General features: G+C 34.7%; 2 protein-coding genes and 1 long non-coding RNA gene across 7 annotated transcripts; 2 read left to right on the plus strand and 1 right to left on the minus strand.

Annotated features, from left to right (window-relative positions):
• Positions 1–3,692: 3,692 nt before the first annotated feature.
• LOC144557497 (uncharacterized) lies at positions 3,693–5,624 on the minus strand. The gene is made up of 5 exons (XM_078306078.1): positions 5,492–5,624; positions 5,312–5,402; positions 4,538–4,661; positions 4,260–4,348; positions 3,693–3,949 (listed from the first exon to the last, which is right to left on the minus strand). Exons 2-5 carry the CDS (start codon positions 5,381–5,383, stop codon positions 3,896–3,898), a joined length of 339 nt encoding a protein of 112 aa, XP_078162204.1. The 5' UTR covers positions 5,384–5,402; positions 5,492–5,624; the 3' UTR covers positions 3,693–3,895.
• On the plus strand, positions 4,589–4,799 carry LOC144557498 (uncharacterized). Its single transcript, XR_013512676.1, has 2 exons — positions 4,589–4,712; positions 4,763–4,799. It is a non-coding gene; the product is annotated as an uncharacterized LOC144557498 (long non-coding RNA).
• A 4,698-nt stretch (positions 5,625–10,322) lies between the features above and the next one.
• Positions 10,323–15,380, plus strand: LOC144557499 (uncharacterized). 5 transcript variants are annotated; one of them, XM_078306081.1, is made up of 9 exons: positions 10,323–10,510; positions 10,896–10,979; positions 11,379–11,965; positions 12,182–12,454; positions 12,562–13,257; positions 13,447–13,911; positions 14,158–14,367; positions 14,464–14,775; positions 15,005–15,380. In XM_078306081.1, the coding sequence occupies exons 1-9, from the start codon at positions 10,408–10,410 to the stop codon at positions 15,338–15,340; spliced, it is 3,066 nt and encodes a 1,021-aa protein (XP_078162207.1). In that variant the 5' UTR covers positions 10,323–10,407; the 3' UTR covers positions 15,341–15,380. The 5 variants fall into 5 exon arrangements, with proteins under 5 accessions (XP_078162207.1, XP_078162208.1, XP_078162205.1 ...); XM_078306082.1 differs by having other exon boundaries at positions 14,158–14,328; positions 14,473–14,775; XM_078306079.1 differs by having other exon boundaries at positions 14,158–14,775.
• Positions 15,381–17,809: the final 2,429 nt, after the last annotated feature.

The following is a 17,809-nucleotide window of genomic DNA, read 5'->3' on the forward strand; positions in this document are numbered from 1 at the left end:
GCCACTTTGAAAATTGTTGATCCAACGGTGACATAACAAAACAGGAAAATCAACAGCCACCGTTGGATCAGCAATTTTCAAAGTGGCTTAATAAATAGTAAAAAAATTCAGAAAAATGTAAAATTTGGTCTCCAAGCACATATTAATATGGAGAACAAGATGAATGGTTCGGATCGACGTTTTGAATTTTGAAATTTCAAATTTGAACCGTATGCATATCGGGCCATATGCATACGAATGCACATTAGTCTCTCTCTCTCTCTATATATATATATATATATTAGATTTGGTGTCTATCAGATATATAGAGGATCCGCTTCAAGATTCGTACCAAATTAAAACGGACGACTCGGATCTCATTCTACACTGACGTCAGGTATTGGACTGGATCTTCATTCCTCACTTTTCTCTCTCTCCCCCTCTGTATCCTTACCTCCTATTTACTCTCGTCATATTTGACACCTCATTATCTCTCATTAGACTTTAATGAGTGCATATTTTTTTTAAATAATATGTAATTCAAACAATATTTTTTTTATAGACATGCACCAAAATTTTCAATTATATAATATATATATTTAATTTTTTTTTAAGTATTTATACTAATTTGCATCACGATGAAATTATTTACACGATTATATATTATTAGAAAGATAAATTCTTAAATTGGTCTTTCACTTAATGTCATATTTAATTAGACTTTCTTATATTCATTAAAAAAATAGTGAAAACTTTACTTAAAAATATAAATATTTTTGAGATGTAAATAAGAAGTACCAAATATGAGATACAATATAAGACATTACTTATATGAAAATGACAATTATCTCCAATACTGATGATGTCTAATTAGTAGATAGAAATGGAAATATAAATTAGTGTTTAATTCTTGCATTCATGACAGAATCGTTTTTGTAAACTTGAATCACAATACATCAAATTAATGTATGCTCATTAGTAATCAAATAATTTAAATTTCACAAAATATGATTATTATCATGAGCCTTTTTAAATAAATAACAAATATATAATCCTATTCCTCAAACAAGTAAAATATAAATTTAAGAGTTTATCTTTCTAATTTGTTTGAATTATATATTTTTTTAATATCTTTAATGCACTCATTAAGGTTTAATAAAAGATAAGTATGTGTCAAATTTGTTGAGAGTAAATAGGAGGCAGGAATAGAGAGGGGGAGAGATGGGGTAAAGAGGCTCCACAAAGACATTTTGTTTGAAAATTTTGAAAGGTAGGGCAATTTGTAAAATTTTCCTCCAGAGAGTGTTTCTTTGAGAAATAATTGAAATCCTTCTAAATTTCTGAAGAAGATCAGTTACGTAAATGGCCATCCCAAATTCCTATCGTTTTCTACCTTCGAAGCAATTGATCAAATAAAATAGAAAAGGACTAATGAATGAAAACAGTGGTGAGATGAGGGAGAATCTTACCAAGTGATTGAAGCGGAGGCCATGCAAATCTGGTGGGATGAGAGAAGTACTGCTACAGGAGAACAAAGAGAGGCAGGGAAGTGAAAGAGAGGAGGAAGAGAGTGGAAAAGACAGAGTCGAATGCAACAGGAAATAAAAGGAAAGGGGCGAATTGGGGAGCAAACTAGGAGAGGTGACACATAGAGCTTAGTACCATGTGGACATCGCGAGAGAATTTAGTGAAGACAGGTAGTACAAATAGGAGATCAAGAGAGGAGAAATTTGACTATACGTAAGATGATGGGAGAAGGAAATGATCTGATCCATCAATATTGTATCGGACGGCAGTAAGAAGGGGTGTTACTATAAAATGAACAGTAACACTCCATTCAACTTTTTGTTGTGAAGTTATTAATCCAGTTTCAAAGAGATGAGAAAATTTATTATTTAGAAACTATACAGGAAAGTTTTTTTTATTAAGAAACTATTTATAAACTCCATAATGACTTAATGATTAGCTCAAATTAATTTTTATTTTTAAATTATTACTGACATGACTTAATCGAAACTCTAAACTTAATTTCAGAGATGTGAGAGCTACAAACTTTAAATATCATAATTTATAAAAAGTAATTAATAGTTATTAAAAAACTTATTCAGGTTGTTGGAATGTAGATGCTCTAATACGTGGCTCAGCTGAGGAGAGGAACGCGTATAAATTGTCCGCTTCCGTACAATAAACAATGTTGGAATCACATTTCAACGTGTTATTAATTCAAAAAACTCGGCCTCCATACTATGATATATCAAAATCACTCTTTGGACTTCAAAATGCAAGCCATAAAACGAAAATTGTAAAACTTCTAATAATTTTGTTCAGAGATTGACAGCATAAACATTAACACTGCCGGCTAATCATTTTTAAATTTACAATATTTGTCTTTCTGATAATAAGAGATCAGTTAAATTTTCGAATTTTGAATTGTTATAAATTTATAATTAACATCTAAGAATAACTGTTCTCTAAAAAGACATCTAAGAATAACTGAATAAATGAGACAAGACATTAATTTTTAAGCCTCACCTCAACTTCTTTCATCTCATGACTAGCATGGCACTTGTTCGAGTTCTTCGCTGGACTGGACTCCACCGTACAAAATTCAAGAATTTCAGCAAGTTGTTTTTTTCCTCGCGACTGCAATAAAACAGTTACACCCTTCTAAACAGACTTCAAAGCTGTCCGCAAGGAGTATGTTACCGCACTTCATTTCAACGGAATATTGATATGGAAAGCTGCCAAATGTAGATAGGATGAAGTTTTAAAACAGTGGATGGTTTCCAATAGACATCAAATTATTTGATGCTTGATACAAGTCGGATCTACGTTTAACTTTGTGCTAACTGATTTTGATGGATCTGAATCTGAGTCCGTATCCGCCCAGGTACCTGAGGTGCAATTTATAAAAATGGACGGCCCAGATTAATTCCATCCAAGCTAAACTCAATCCGGTAGCTGTTGAGGCTATGGGGGGCCTGCTTTGAGATTCGTGCCAAGTGAAATGAATGGTCCAGATTCAGCACTTGCACCTCAAGTACCTGGGGTGATGCAGATTCTCTGAATCTGCTGCTTTTCTAGCATAACATCCAACCGTTCAAAATTTTTCAACAGTCAGTGTGTAATAGAACAAACAAATCTAGGCAGCTGGAAGAACTTGAATGGTTGGAATGAAGAAAAACATAGACGAAGAGCAGCATATTTGGATCCGATTTAGACCTATACGAATCTCAACCATTCACATGAACAAAATAAAAATCACACTACTTGGAAGCGCTCTTTATAAATGCTGTACTCAATAATGAACTTTGTTTTTCAAAACTTTTCAGCTAATACTGTATAAAATAAACCGCTCATTGGATGTGCAGCGATTAACCATGCTGCCGCACGTACTGCAAATTACAATTTAAAACATTACTGGACGGTAACATGTTAGATGTGAATTGGACAAGTCCCAACGAATTTGTCGCAGCCATAGAGGAACAATTGTTAAAGAATTCCCTAAAAACACGAACAATATAAAAATGGTTTAAACCCAAGGCATTCCAATCTGGCATAAATGTTAGTCATATCAAAAATGGATTTGTTGGCCAATATCAGTATAACTGGGAACAAGTAAACATAGGATATTTGGAGAAATCAGTGAATCTGATGTAGTAATTAAGATTACAGGAGGCGCCATATGAAGTTAAAAACAGCAAGACAACATCTAGAGTATGATCACTTACTAAGATATCTCAGATAAAATACTCAATTTGCACAGAGCTTGACAAACTACTACCTTCTGAGTTCAAAGGGCAAAACTATTAAATTCCCAGTACATTCAAAAAACAAAACTTGAAACCTTACAGACAAAATAAACTAGCAATTTTCTCATAAAAAGAAACTCCAATAAAAAAGAACCAACTCTTTTCTAGTCAAACAAGCTGAAGCCCATATCGTCGTCACTTTCCTCCTTGGGCTCCTCCTACAAACAAAATAACATTAAACCAATTAGAGCATGCTGCATGCTAATAATGTACAACTGCATGACAAAATGATAAACAGTGGAGAAGGTAAAATGAGCAAAAGGTAACAAAGAATATGAGGTTCAACAAGACCAGGAAATTACAACAGTAAATTCTAGTAAAGCTACAAATGCAACCTGAAAGCAGGAATGTCCTTGTAATTGAAATTTGTCCGTTGTAGACTTGTAGTATAACTATTGTTCAAATTTGCATAGAGACAGCTAAATCTAGAAACAAGTGCAGAAACAATAATAAAAGGTGAAATCTAACCTTCTTCTCCTCAACAGGGGCAGCAGCCTCAGCAGCAGCACCGCCAGCGGCAGGAGCCGCAGCTACGGCAACAGCTGCACCAGCACCACCTAGATAGAGCAAAATGTTAGAGATTTTGTAATTCCAAAACTCATTACAATTATCTTCCAATGTTACAGATAACAATCTCAGTATTCAAGACTGAAACACACTGAGTTCGCAACTGGTAACAAGAAACAGTGACAATCAAGGATGTATGATGTGGAATATCAGCAAACAGAGCTAGTGCAAAATCAAACCTGAACCGCAGCTCAAGATGAGGTCCTCAACACTTCTCTTCTCCAATAGTTTTGCGAAGAGGCCAGGCCAGTATGAATCGATCTTAAGGTTCGCAGCCTTGACGATCGAGTTGATCTTCTCGGACTGCACACAAAAGTAATTTAGCAAAATATTAAAATCAATGATGTTTCTAATGTATTTTGGTAATGATTTAGCAAAATATTAAAATCAATGATGTTTATAAGGTATATTGGTAATGATTACAAGTCCTTTCCTAATTCATTAAAAATTCTCCACAAGTAACTGATGTATAAAGGCTGCCTCAGTCTGAATGGTTTTGAGGATGCTGAGGATTTTTTTCCCGATTTTGGATAGCAATATGTTAATTTTAATTACAAAATGCTTCAGGTATACCATGAATGGGGGATCAATACTTCCAGCTGTGTAGTAATAAACAATATATAACAATAAGGTCAACTCATAATTTTAAATGTTCCAAGTACGACCTATAATTATAAACAGATTAGAATCATCTAAAAAATTATACTAACATGTAATTATAATTATAAATATGCTAGCAGAGATCCAAAATAATGAACATTTTACCGCAGAATCTACATCCTAAACAATCAACAAATTACCACAAAATCCTTCGCAAGATAATTTTTGAGGTAGAGCTACTTTCCGATCCATGTAAAATAACATAGAAAGGAAAGACACAAAACTATTACCCCCTCAGTAATCCTCACCAATTTTTTATGTAAAATGATATAGGGAGGGAAGGAAAGACTAACCGTGATGGGGATGCCATCATCGTGCAAGATGAGTGCGGCGTAGGTGCAAGCGAGCTCTCCGACTCCTGCCATGGGTGATAGATCTAGCGATCTAAGACGAAAGTTGAACAAAATAAAGAGATCAGTGAAATGTTCAGTTGACAAGGAGAGAAGAAGAATGAGATAGGAGGAGAAGGCTACCTGCGAGAGAAGAAGATTGTCTAGGGTTTTTCGTGCGCGGTAGAGAGAGAGAGATCGGCGGCGCGGAAAGAGCTAGAGAACTTTATAGAGAGAGATATTAGGGTTTTGGTCAGATATTGTAAGGCTTTGTATTATTTCTTCCCCTTAACGGATCAGGCTTGTTTAACTTCTGTCGAAAGCCCATTACAGATTTGTTGGGCCCGTCCATTTATACTCTCTTCTCCATTTCTCAGGATAAAGAATCTGCAAATTTCAAACTGGGTCCAATGCGCGGATGTAAAATTTACTACGACAATTTCAACCCGACAAGGCGATAACCCACAAACCCAATTCCTTTTTTTTTTTCCTTATTCCATGCATTCTTTTTTTGAATGGGGAACAACAAAATCATTCCTTGTAAATATAATGAGATCGGTTGGATTTTTTTTTAAATAGAATTACTGTAAAATAATTAAACAAAACAAGCCAGGAAGAAAATATTTTTCATAAAATAGCCTTCACCGATCCTAGGGATCGGTGTAGACAAAAAAAATTCATCCCACACCGGTCTTAGGGACCGGTGGAGCATTTTTTTAGCCGTTTTTGCACCCAGTAGAATGTTGCCACAGAAGATCCAACATTGGGCTGCACCAGCCCTACGGATCGATGGAGGTTTGGGCTACACTGGATCGGTGGAGATCTTTTATGCAATTTACGGATCCGACGGATTCTTTTCTTCTCCTTCTTACTTCCTCTTCTTCCTTCCAGCAACCATGGCTCTTTAAACTCGTTTTTTTTTATTCTCTCAATATATTCAACTATTTCTCAATCCAATTGTTTCAAAATTTTGTAATTGTTTAAGATAAAAAGAACGATGCAGGGACGATTTTAAGAGAAAAAGCCATGGCACCTGAAATAAACTTAAATACATCACCGATCCGCAGGAACGGTGCAGGGATGATTTTGAGGCTCCACCGGTCCCTAGGACCGGTGTAGGGATAATTTTGGGGCTTCACCGGTCCCTAGGACCGGTGTAGGGTTAATTTGTGGCTTTTCGTGCAGCCATGTGTGGCAGGTGCAAAAGAGGCTGCACCGGTCCCTAGAACCAGTGTAGAATTGGTTTTTTTTGCTCCACCGATCCTAGGGATCGGTGGAGGCTAATTTTGGAAAATCAAATCAAACAAGGCTTGTTTCAACGAAACAATTTTCATTAATTCTATTTTTTTTTTTTAAATCGATCGGTTTGTACATGTATTTGCTTCATCATATAATTTTGAACATACTTATTTAATGATCTTTTGACATGTATCAAAGCCAAATAGATTGTAAAATCCAACTGTCATCGTAACTTGCGGTAAATGCACTTCGTTAAATATATTAGCACCGAACTTGGGGTGATAACTAGTTATAATTTTCAATAAATCTTAACAGTTCACAAATCACAACTCACAACCCATTAACACCTAATTATGGAGAGAATTTAGACAATAACTGGATATTAAATTTAAACCATAATACTTTATGTGATCTACATGGTAGCTAGTAATAGTTTACATAATCACCATGATAACACCGTTCACTGAACGGAGTCACGTTAGATGAATGTTAATCAATTGATCTCTATTTGTTTAGTTTTATTTTTCGTATATGTGTTTTATTTTCAGTGTAGTTCATAGTAAAGTGTTATAGGTAATGTAAAATTGATTCTTATTTGTAGTAAAATAATTATATATAATTTACCTCATTTATATTTGACATTTATAACTTAAAAATTTAACTTTGCATTCTGATGCTATTTAAATAGAAAAAATGTCAATCAAATCGAAAATTATATTAAATATGATGGTATGTAAATTTAATTAATCTTATTGAAAGAATCATATGTTCTGTTGGATGTATCCATAAAAACTTTGTTATATTCAGCGGCGGATTTAAATAGAGGAGCAGGCAATTATTTATTTTTTAATTCGAAAAAAAAATTTAGACTCAATGATATTTTATATTTGTGTTTAGTTATGAATGTAAATAAGACCTATCTCTGCATTTAATTTACGGTCTAATAGAAACAAAAATGTGCAGAAAAAAGGTCAGCTCAGACTGATTTGCATAAAAGAAGATAAGAAGATAAAAAGACGTCATCCGATTTGCTAATTCACTCAAAAGAATCGTTGATTCGCCATGAAAAAAAAAAAGTCCACTATTAGAGATCTAAATATGTACCGTGCCGTGACTAAGATCATGTGACGTGCTGTGATCAAATCATACTTATATGTTGTGCCATGCCGTGACTAAATTTAGAATGATAGTTATGGTATGTGAGTAGTGAATAGTCACAGCACACTAGTCACGTCACGACCACACGTGACATGTCCAACTGTGACCGGTCATGTTAACTATTTTTTTTTCATAATTTAGTTAGTTTATTCATGATTCACCATTCGATCAAGATCTAACAGTTTTTATTACACACGACTCGCGTGATCATGTACCATGCCATGACCAAATATTTCATGTGATGTGCCGTATCGTGTCAAGTTTTCAAAAGATTGCCACATCATGTAAACAGTCATGACACAGGATATACAAATCACAATATGTAACCGGCACATATACCGTGTCATGCCGTGACTTTTTTTAAACATTCTCTGGTCATTTAATGCGATGAAGGAACAATTAATGATTGTGATAAAGGAACTCACCGCGCGAGCGTTTGAGCATAGTAATAGATGTAGAATTAGACTGTTTTTAAAGGAGCCCGTATGGTATTATATCGATATTATATAACATTAATTTTAAAATTTATTGAATATATTTTAAATGACTAATTTAATTTGTTCATACTGATTTATTTTATGAATAATGCGCTTATATTAAATTTTTTTTTTTTGAGTTATATTAGTATTAAGTCAAGTGGTTAGAAATGTTGAAAATTGAATGCATTAAATTAACTTAAAAACTCTCATATTTGACAGTCTGACTTGATATTAAAATTATAAATTTTGCATGTAAACATACATCTAATGAAGTAGATCGGCTTGAACGGTTTGGATTCACAGTTTGAAGTCGATTCAATAGATTTTAGAGTTAATGTTCTATATACTGAAATGACACTGATGTCATACGACTCGTTTTTAAGCTCATCAAGTTCTTTTGTGAATTTAACTTAAGAAAATTACTGAATTGACTTTAAATAATGAATTCAAATTATTGAAACCAATCTACTTTGTTAGTGATACATTTATATGTCGAACTTATAAATTTTCAAAATAATTCAGTATAAAGTCAAGCTTTTTTAATTTAACTTAAAAAAATATTTGATTTACTTTAAATAACGAATTCAAACTGTTGAAACCGATCTACTTTGTGTCGTGAGTAATACATTTACATGTTAAACTTATAAAGTTTCAAATTAATCAAGTATAAAGGCAAGCGGTAAAAAATAATGAAAAATGAGCCCATAACATTAACTTATAATTTTTTTAGCCACTTGACTTTATATTGTATTAATTAAAAAATGAGTAAATTTGACTTGTAAACGAATCACTCGTGAAGTAGATCGATTTCAACAATTTGAACTCGTCGTTTGAAGTCAATATATTAAGTTATTTTAGTTAAGTCACAAAATAGCCTGGTGAGCTTACTCTAGTTCTACCAGAGTAATAGTGAAGAAGAAGAAGAAGAAGAAGAAGAAGAAGAAGAGGAGGAGGAAGAGGAAGAAAAAGTGATTTATTTATTCACGGTTTCTTTATCATTATACTGATTACATGTTAATTAAGAGCGGAATCAAACTTTCAAGCTACAAGGATTAAACGTGAATTAAAATCAATCATATAAAATTACTATTTTAAATATAAGAGTCAATTTTACATTACCTGTAACATTTTAGTTTAAACTATTTTTTTTGCTGAACTATGGAAAAAATTATATATATAAATAGATTTTTTGAAAATAAATAAAATCAATTGATCTCATTATCTCTCGGTAAATCCGCTTCTACATGTGATTAGAGTTTAAATGGTGGATAGACACAAGCAATCAATCTTCTGTGGAAAAAGTTATTCTCTGCCGAAGAAGCTGAGAAAAGAAGTCAGCTGTCCATTTGGCATCTTAATAGATGTCTCCAGTTGTTGGTTTACATTAATTTATAAAAAGATTTATCTATATAAAAGAGTAAATGTAACAGATCTCTTACCAGGAAAACAAACCGAAATAGCAAAATAAATTTAGTAGAACTAGGTTGTTCTTAAGTTCACCAAATTTCTTGGTGAACTCAAGTCTAAAACGTATTGAATTGACTTTAAACGACAAATTTAAACTGTTGAAATCCGCTTACTTTACGAGTGATGTGTCTACATGTAAAAAAAAAAAAATAGTTTTGAAATTAATTTTGCATAGAATTAAGTGGTCAAAAAATCGTTCAAAAAATGAAAGCATTAAAAACAATTTATTAATCTTCTAATTTTGACCGCTTGATTTTATACTAAATTAATTAAAATGCTTAAAATTTTCAAATGAAGACTCATCACTCGTAAGATAAGCATATTTCAACTGTTCAAATTTATCATTTGAAGTCGATTTGATAGATTTTAGACTATAGTTTATTAAGGAGTTTATTAAGGAGTTTGATGAACTTAAGAACACCCTAGTTACACTCAAATAAATTTGTCTATTTTAAAAAGAGCATTTAAAAATAGAAGAGCGATATTTAATATGGTATAAATTTGTCTATTTTAAAAAGAGCATTTAAAAATAGAAGAGCGATATTTAATATGGTATAAATTTGTCAGTTAGTAAAATTATACTGTATTTTCGGTCTCGGTCCATAGACACAAAGTTGCGAGTTCGCAACGCTCCGTCTCCTTAACCCAACTCATTCTTTCCTTTTTTTTGTTTTTGTTTTCTTTCAATCGTCATTGCTTTAATTGAAACCTATACGAATGGAATTCGAACGTCGAGAGTTGCGCGACGACGGCAGAGGCGCTTCGTTCTATGCCTCTTCTTCTTCCACCGCGCGATATCCCTCCGACGCCGGATTGAGTCGTAAGAATTTATACTGAGTTCTTAATCGTTGATTAGTTTCTCTGATTTTGGGGTCGTAACGGGAGAATTTTTTTTTTTTTTGTTAGGTACCATTTGGTCTTTTCTCCTGTAGTTTTCTCTGTATAAATTAACGGTCTTAATGAAATTTACATGAGGCCTTCGCCTGGTATGAAAATTAACGGTCTTAATGAAATTTACACGAGGCCTTCGCCTGGTATGAAAAGTATGAAAAAAAGAAAGGTTTGTTTTATAGTTAAAAGGGAAAGAATTACGTTTGGACAGGATGGGAACTAACATAGGTTTAACTTAACTGCTAAAGATTTATGTAAATTTAAATCTCGTTCCTTTGAATTTTAATATAAATTTACTGTCTTAATTGATTCAGGTTATGGTATCAGGGCACTAGGTAGTTCTTCACAGTGTGATCAAGTACGGCAATTGTCATACAACACAGATTCAGCATTTCTCGGTAAGGATCCAGCAATACTATACTTTGAATTATTTTTCAAGGAGTATATATTTTGAGTAAAATATTGAAACTTGTGTGTCTGGAACCTGGATGACATCTGGATGTGACTAATGCTCAAGCATGTAATCTTCTCCAGATTATCACCTGTATATATTTTACGACATCCCATGTTGTACTTTGTACTAGTTTTAATCTCATGACATGCCTTTTCTCCATCATTTTTAACATGTCACGCCTCGTCATTCAAAAGTTGAGCTCACTTACGTTGGGTGAATCCCATTTCTTATCTACTCTTTCTGTTTCTGCAACTAGTTCAACAGATAAATTTTCTAATTTATTCTCTCCTCAGATCATGAACAATCTCTGTGCAAGTGTTGATTATACTTTTACACTGAACAGAAACAAGACGTTGCAGTGGTCCACCTGGTCCGTCTTTGCAGGGCCCACTGCTGGACCACTCCTACCATGAAGACTTAGAGCTAGAGATTTGTCGTGACCGCTTGCGTGAGGTTGCTGATATGATTGAGCTTTCTCACTTTCGTATGCTGGAAGCGCATGACAGGCGGGTCCTAGCTATTGCGGAGCGGGATCCTTATGCCCGCCGCATCCCTTTCTACCCCGCTCTACCTCCTGACAATGGCCAGATCCAAGGGGTGAGAAGCGAGGTACAAAAGAACCTGAACTTGGGGCCATACCAGGGCCCAAGGGCTGGTGTTGAAGGGCCTCCAATTCTGAGGAGGGAGGAGGTTGTACCTCATGCGGGGCTAAATGGAGCTAGGTCTCACTACCAGCCCATTGGGCCTGTTGAGGCAGTGTGTCCAGTGGGACCTGCCCGAGATGTTCGGATAGATGAGAGATCGGGTCATGATCCTATTTATCAGAATCAGTTTACTGGATATGACATCATGCGTCCGCCTCATATCATACATGAATTACCACTGCCCTTAGTGGTGCCTGTACCAGTACGGGTACCAAGTACTCAAAATGTGAGACACTTATTTGTTATTTAGACCACCTACTTTGTTGATTAGGCCTAGCATCGACCTTTTCTTTGGGATGGAAAAGAATGATTTCAAAACCTCAGCACAACTATGTAACTGTGTGTGTGTGTTTTTTTTTTTTTGGGGGGGGGGGTTGTATTTTTTCTTTATACTTGTTACAAAATTTTACAATTGTTATATCTTTTTGCATTTGTATGACAGAAGATAGGGTCATCAGCTGAAACCAACAAAAAGCGCAAGAAAGAGTATGGCCAGGAGGTGGTTCAGGTCAAGCCTTCAATGAGCTGGTCAAAGTGGCCATGTGTGTGGTGCTCTGTAAACTTTGACAGCAAAGAGGCCATGGATGCTCATCTCAAAGAGCAACATCAAGGCTGCATAGGTAATGGCCCAAGCGAATCTGAGAAGGTTGAGAATAATAGGAATGAGGAAACAAGACATGGTTTAACCGTGATGGGTCATGGTAATCAGGAGGAGGTATGGTCTTTTACTGCAAATCCTATTACTGATAATTTATTAATTCAAGTACCTTACAACATATCATGGCACGTATCATTTGCAACTTAGAAATTTGCACTATGCAGATATCTGAGGTATCAGGGCTCTGCACCAATAAAAAGATCCCGCTATATTTACCTCCAGCAAACTTAAAGCGAAAATCCGATGAGTCACATAAAGGGGATGTTGTGCCTACCTTAGAATACAAAGAGGTTGCTGGTTCGGATATGAATAAGAAGATCAAGCTAGTATTGCCTCTATTTTACAGTACAAGGAAATCTGATGAATCTATCAAAGAGGAAGTTGAGCCAACCCCTGAAGACAAAGAGATTGCTGGCTCCAGTACCACTAAGAAGATGAAGCTATATTTGCCTCCGTCGAACTTAAGACCGATACCAAATGAACTTGTGCAAACTCCAGAAGACAAAGAGATTGCTGGTTCCAGTATTAACAGAAAGATGAAGCTAGATTTGTCTCCCTCAAACTTAGAACAGATACCCGATGAACCAAGCAAAGAGGAAGTAGTGCCAATCCCAGAAAACAAAGAGATTTCTGGTTCCAGTATTAACAGAAATATGAAGCTAGATTTGTCTCCATCAAACTTAGAACAGATACCTGATAAACCAAGCAAAGAGGAAGTAGTGCCAATCCCAGAAAACAAAGAGATTGCTGGTTCCAGTATTTACAGAAAGATGAAGCTAGATTTGTCTCCATCAAACTTGAAACAGATACCCAATAAACCAAGCAAAGAGGAAGTAGCGCCAACCCCAAAAAATAAAGAGGTAAGATCCATACTCTTGAAATCTCCTCTCTGTGTTTTTTTTTTAAAAACTTGACAGCGTCTCTCTCTCTCTCTCATTTGAAAACCTTGGGAGATGCAGCCAAGTGATGTATTAATAACATATAACAATCTCTCTCCCTCTCTGCGCATGCTTCTGTGTGTGTATTTATAAGCTCACTCTCTCTTTCAGAAACCAGCTACTTGTGCGATGAAACCCGGTTGGGTTGTGCCAGAGGATGGGTGGTTCTGTGACCTGTGCAACGTAAACGCACTGACCGAAAGGGCCCTCGACGATCACTCTCATAGTAGCGCTCACCTCAAGAAACTGAATCCACTACCTACTGGGTCCCAGAAATCTGAACCTGCTAGTAAGATTGTGGCAGAGAAACCTGTCCAGGGAGTATCTCAAGCTGTGTCAGTGCCAGAGTTGGAGGAACAAAAAGAAAAAACCTCCAAATCTATACTCATGCTTCAATCAGATAAACTAAAAGAGGTATCTCAAGCTGTGTCAGTACCAGAGTTGGAGGAACAAAAAGAAAAAACCTCCAAATCTATACTCATGCCTCAGTCGGCTAAAGAAAAAGAGGTATTGTCTCAAGACAAAGGGAACCCAAGTTCCAGTGATAGGACTGTGATTATAAAAGGTCATGGAAAGGTAAGCTCTTTATCTACTATGCACCATAATATTTACCTAAATTGGTGATATCTCAGGTAAACTAATATTTGTTTCTCAACACCATGCTGGTTAAGGTAGTAGTTGTTCACTAAATGTTACCCAGAAATCATCAAGGTTAGCACGGGTGCTTGGTTTGTTTGTTATTCTATTCTGGCATGAGACTGCCAACTGTTTTTCTGTCTGAAAGTACTTAATTCCTTTTTCTTTTTTTTCTCCTTTTTACAGACAACGCAACCAGCTCCGAAGTTCTCCAAAAAGAAAAACAGTATCACTAAACCGTTTGTGGTCATGAGAGATGGCAAATGGTTCTGCAACCTTTGCGGGACAAAGCGGATGAGTGGAAACATCAAAGAGGATCACATAAAAGGTAAGAAGCATAGGATGAATCTTCAATCTCAAGCTGTGTCCCACACACCAGATTGGGTTGTGCAAAAGGTTGGTTGTTTTTGCGACATATGCAAGATAAAAATATTTAGCATGAGGACCCTAGACGATCACTTTCAGAGTAATGCTCACCACGAAAAATTGCAGGCACTGCTATATGGGTCCCTGAAATCTGAAAAGATTGTGGCAGAGAAGCCTGTCCAGGAATTATCTCAGGCTGTGTCAGTGCCAAAGTTGAAGGAAGCAAAAGAAGAAACCTTAAAATCTATACCCATTCCCCAATCGGATAATCTAAAAGAGGTGAGATTTCAAGACAAAGGGAATTTGGAGGAAGCGAAAGGAGAAACCTCAAGATCTATACCCATGCCCCAATCGTATAAACTAAAAGAGGCGGCATCTCAAGACAAAGGGAACCCAAGTTCGAGTAATAAGACGGTGGTTCTGACAGGTCACAAAAAGGTAAGTTCTTTATCCACTGTATATACCTAATTGGTGATATGTCAGGAAGACGCCTATATTGTTTCTCAACACCATACTGATTAAGGCAGTAATTGTTCACTAAGTGATGTCCAGATAGCATCAGTTAAACACAGTTGCTGGTTTGTTTGTTTCTATTCTTGCATAAGACTATACCAGCTAGTTTTCTGTCTAACAGGTGAATACTTGATTCTTGTTCTCCATTTTACAGCCAGCACAACAAAATCCTATGTTCTCCAACAAGAAAAATGGTGTACCAGTTAATGGTATTACTAGGCCGGTTGTGGTCATGAAAGATGGCAAATGGTTCTGCAAGCTTTGCGAGACAAAGGAGATGAATGAAAATGCCAAAGAGAACCACATAAAAGGTAAGAAGCACTGGATGAATCTTCAATCTCAAGCTGTGTCCCACACAGCAGAACCTAAAAAACCATCTGCCAAGCACTGGTGCTCTATCTGCAATATATATTGCATGAATGAGAATGATCGTATTCCACATATTAATGGGAAGAAACACCGCGAGGCCTTGATAAAGTATTTTGCATAACCAGGAGGAGCATTCAATTAATGATGATTTCTGCGTACTTTTTTTTTTTTGGCAAGAGATTCCCTCATACTTCTGTTGTTTGTGTTCAGTGTTGTCGTAATTTTTTTTGCTGCTGAATAGGTTAACAACTTTTGTTATATTAACAAATTGGTTGGGGAGGGAGGGATAGGGTAAACTAATGGGGTTGTTTATAGCTTTATTGTTGGACGACTTGTAATAAGAAGTAATTATAGTGTAGTCCTTGCAATTATGGTTCCTTTGGAAGATATACATGCTTTGACATATTCAATTTTTTGATTTAATTTTCTCCTGTTGAAGTAGTCGGATGATATATTGAAGTAATTGTAAAGGTGCATAAATTGTTGGTTACGAAGTCTCTTTTGGCTCATGTCATCCAAAAATTAAATTCGATGCATAGCAATACTCAATACTGCATGGAAATACAGAACTTAGAAGCAAACAAACGCTGATGCAATCCTCCTAACTAGCCATCAATTATTTTCTGTCACTGTGTCAATTCAAACTTTGTCCCTATATGACTAATACGGCATATGGCAGTACCAAGCATAGTGACAAATGGATTATTCGGGTTCAGTTCAGCTAGGTCAAAAATTCATAATTTGGGTATAGTTCGGGAATGATTTGAAATTATCCGGACCAGAGATCTCAGTCCTGTAAGAGAGTAAAAAAAAAAAATATTATGGGAAAAATTTGTAAAATTCGAGAATTATTCGGTTTTAATTCGGTCAAAGTTCGGTCAACCGAATAATTCAACGTTCAGTTTGACACATAACTATGGTAAAAAAATGAATTATTCGTGAATCTTATAACTATGGTACCAACTAAAAAGGTTGAAGGTACACACATAACTGAAAAGAAATGAGGAAAAGAGTTTACTGAATAGAAGAGCAAAACTTTGTCATCTTTTTCGGGGTAGTTCTCTGGTACATCTGTAGCAAAACTGTCCTAGAAAACTAAAATTATGCACATTCTTCATCAGTTAATTTGAATGGGTATAAGTTTGTGTCAATTTAGAAGTTATTTAATTCTCATCAAATAAATCGAAAACTTCAATGGTTAAATATCACTTTTCACAAACTTATTACGGATGAGCAAACAAAATGAACTTTTACCAGAATTGATATACGCCATATGATGAATGACACATCCAAGGCATAAAATTTTTTTTTGGATGAGATTAAATGTCAAAAATATTAAATATATGTACTATAAAATAGTTGTATACTGAACTTCCTCTTTTTTGGTTAATCATGATGTTTTTCTCTTCTTACTGTTTCATTTATTATCATTATTATGATTGTGGTTAGCAATCCATAATGAAATAAGTGCCATTGGCCCTTTGGTCTACACATGCTGCATGCGCCACTGACATACACCATCCATTTTATTTTCCATTTATTTTCATTAGCCCTTTTGAGTCTATCCTTTTTTGAATGGTGAACAAAACGACTCCTAAGAAAAATAATGAGATCGGTTATTATGTACATGTATTTTCTTCATCATATGAAAACGGAAAAAGGAATTGGAACAATGAGCACGTGCAAGTTCTTCATTAATAACCTGGATGCACGAACGTTTCCAATCAAGTTAGGTACTTAGGCGCTAGCTTACTGTGCTTGAAACATAAAATTCATAATCCTTAACTGATATTTTGTCAAGATATTTAGCAAAAAATTTATCAAAATCCAATGCAAGCTTGAGTATATACAAAAATACTTTCCATTTTCTTACGTTGGATCCATATAATTTTGATTTTTTAATATACTCGTTTAATGATTTTTGACATATATCAAAGTCCAAACTGATTGAAAAATCCGACTTTGTATCGTAACTTACCGTAACATATTAGCACCAAACTTGGGTGATAACTAGTTATAATTTTCAATGGAAATCTTAAGACTGTCACGCATTAACACCTAATTAAGTAAATGATTTAGACAATTTGAAATGTCATACTTTACATAATGTACATGATAATAATATTTTACACAATCTACATGATAATGCCATTCTAATATAAAAAATATTAAATATGGCGGGATGTAAATTTAATTAATTTTATTCTGAAAGTATTATATGTTTTATTAGATGCATCCAATTTTTTTTGTCATATTCATTCTTGAAATTAAGTATTGCACATTAATTTATAAAAAAAAATCTATATAAAAGAGTAAGTGTAAGTGTGTAACGGATCTCTAACCAGGGAAACGAAATAGCAAAATAAGTTTTTTTTTTAAAAAGAATAATTAAAAATAGAAGAGATATATTGTTATATTCCGAAATTTTAAAACGTGATTAATTTGCTAAAATGATCCTTAAACTAAATAAAATTGTCTAACTAAATTAATGATCGATTATATTGTCTGATTAATTTAAATCGAATCTAAAATTTCAAAATATAAATGAATCATGAAATTATGTACATTAAATTTTAGAGGGTTAAAACAT

This window comes from Carex rostrata, chromosome 7 (genome assembly GCF_964058835.1).
Source record: "Carex rostrata chromosome 7, lpCarRost1.2, whole genome shotgun sequence".
NCBI lineage: Eukaryota > Viridiplantae > Streptophyta > Magnoliopsida > Poales > Cyperaceae > Carex > Carex rostrata.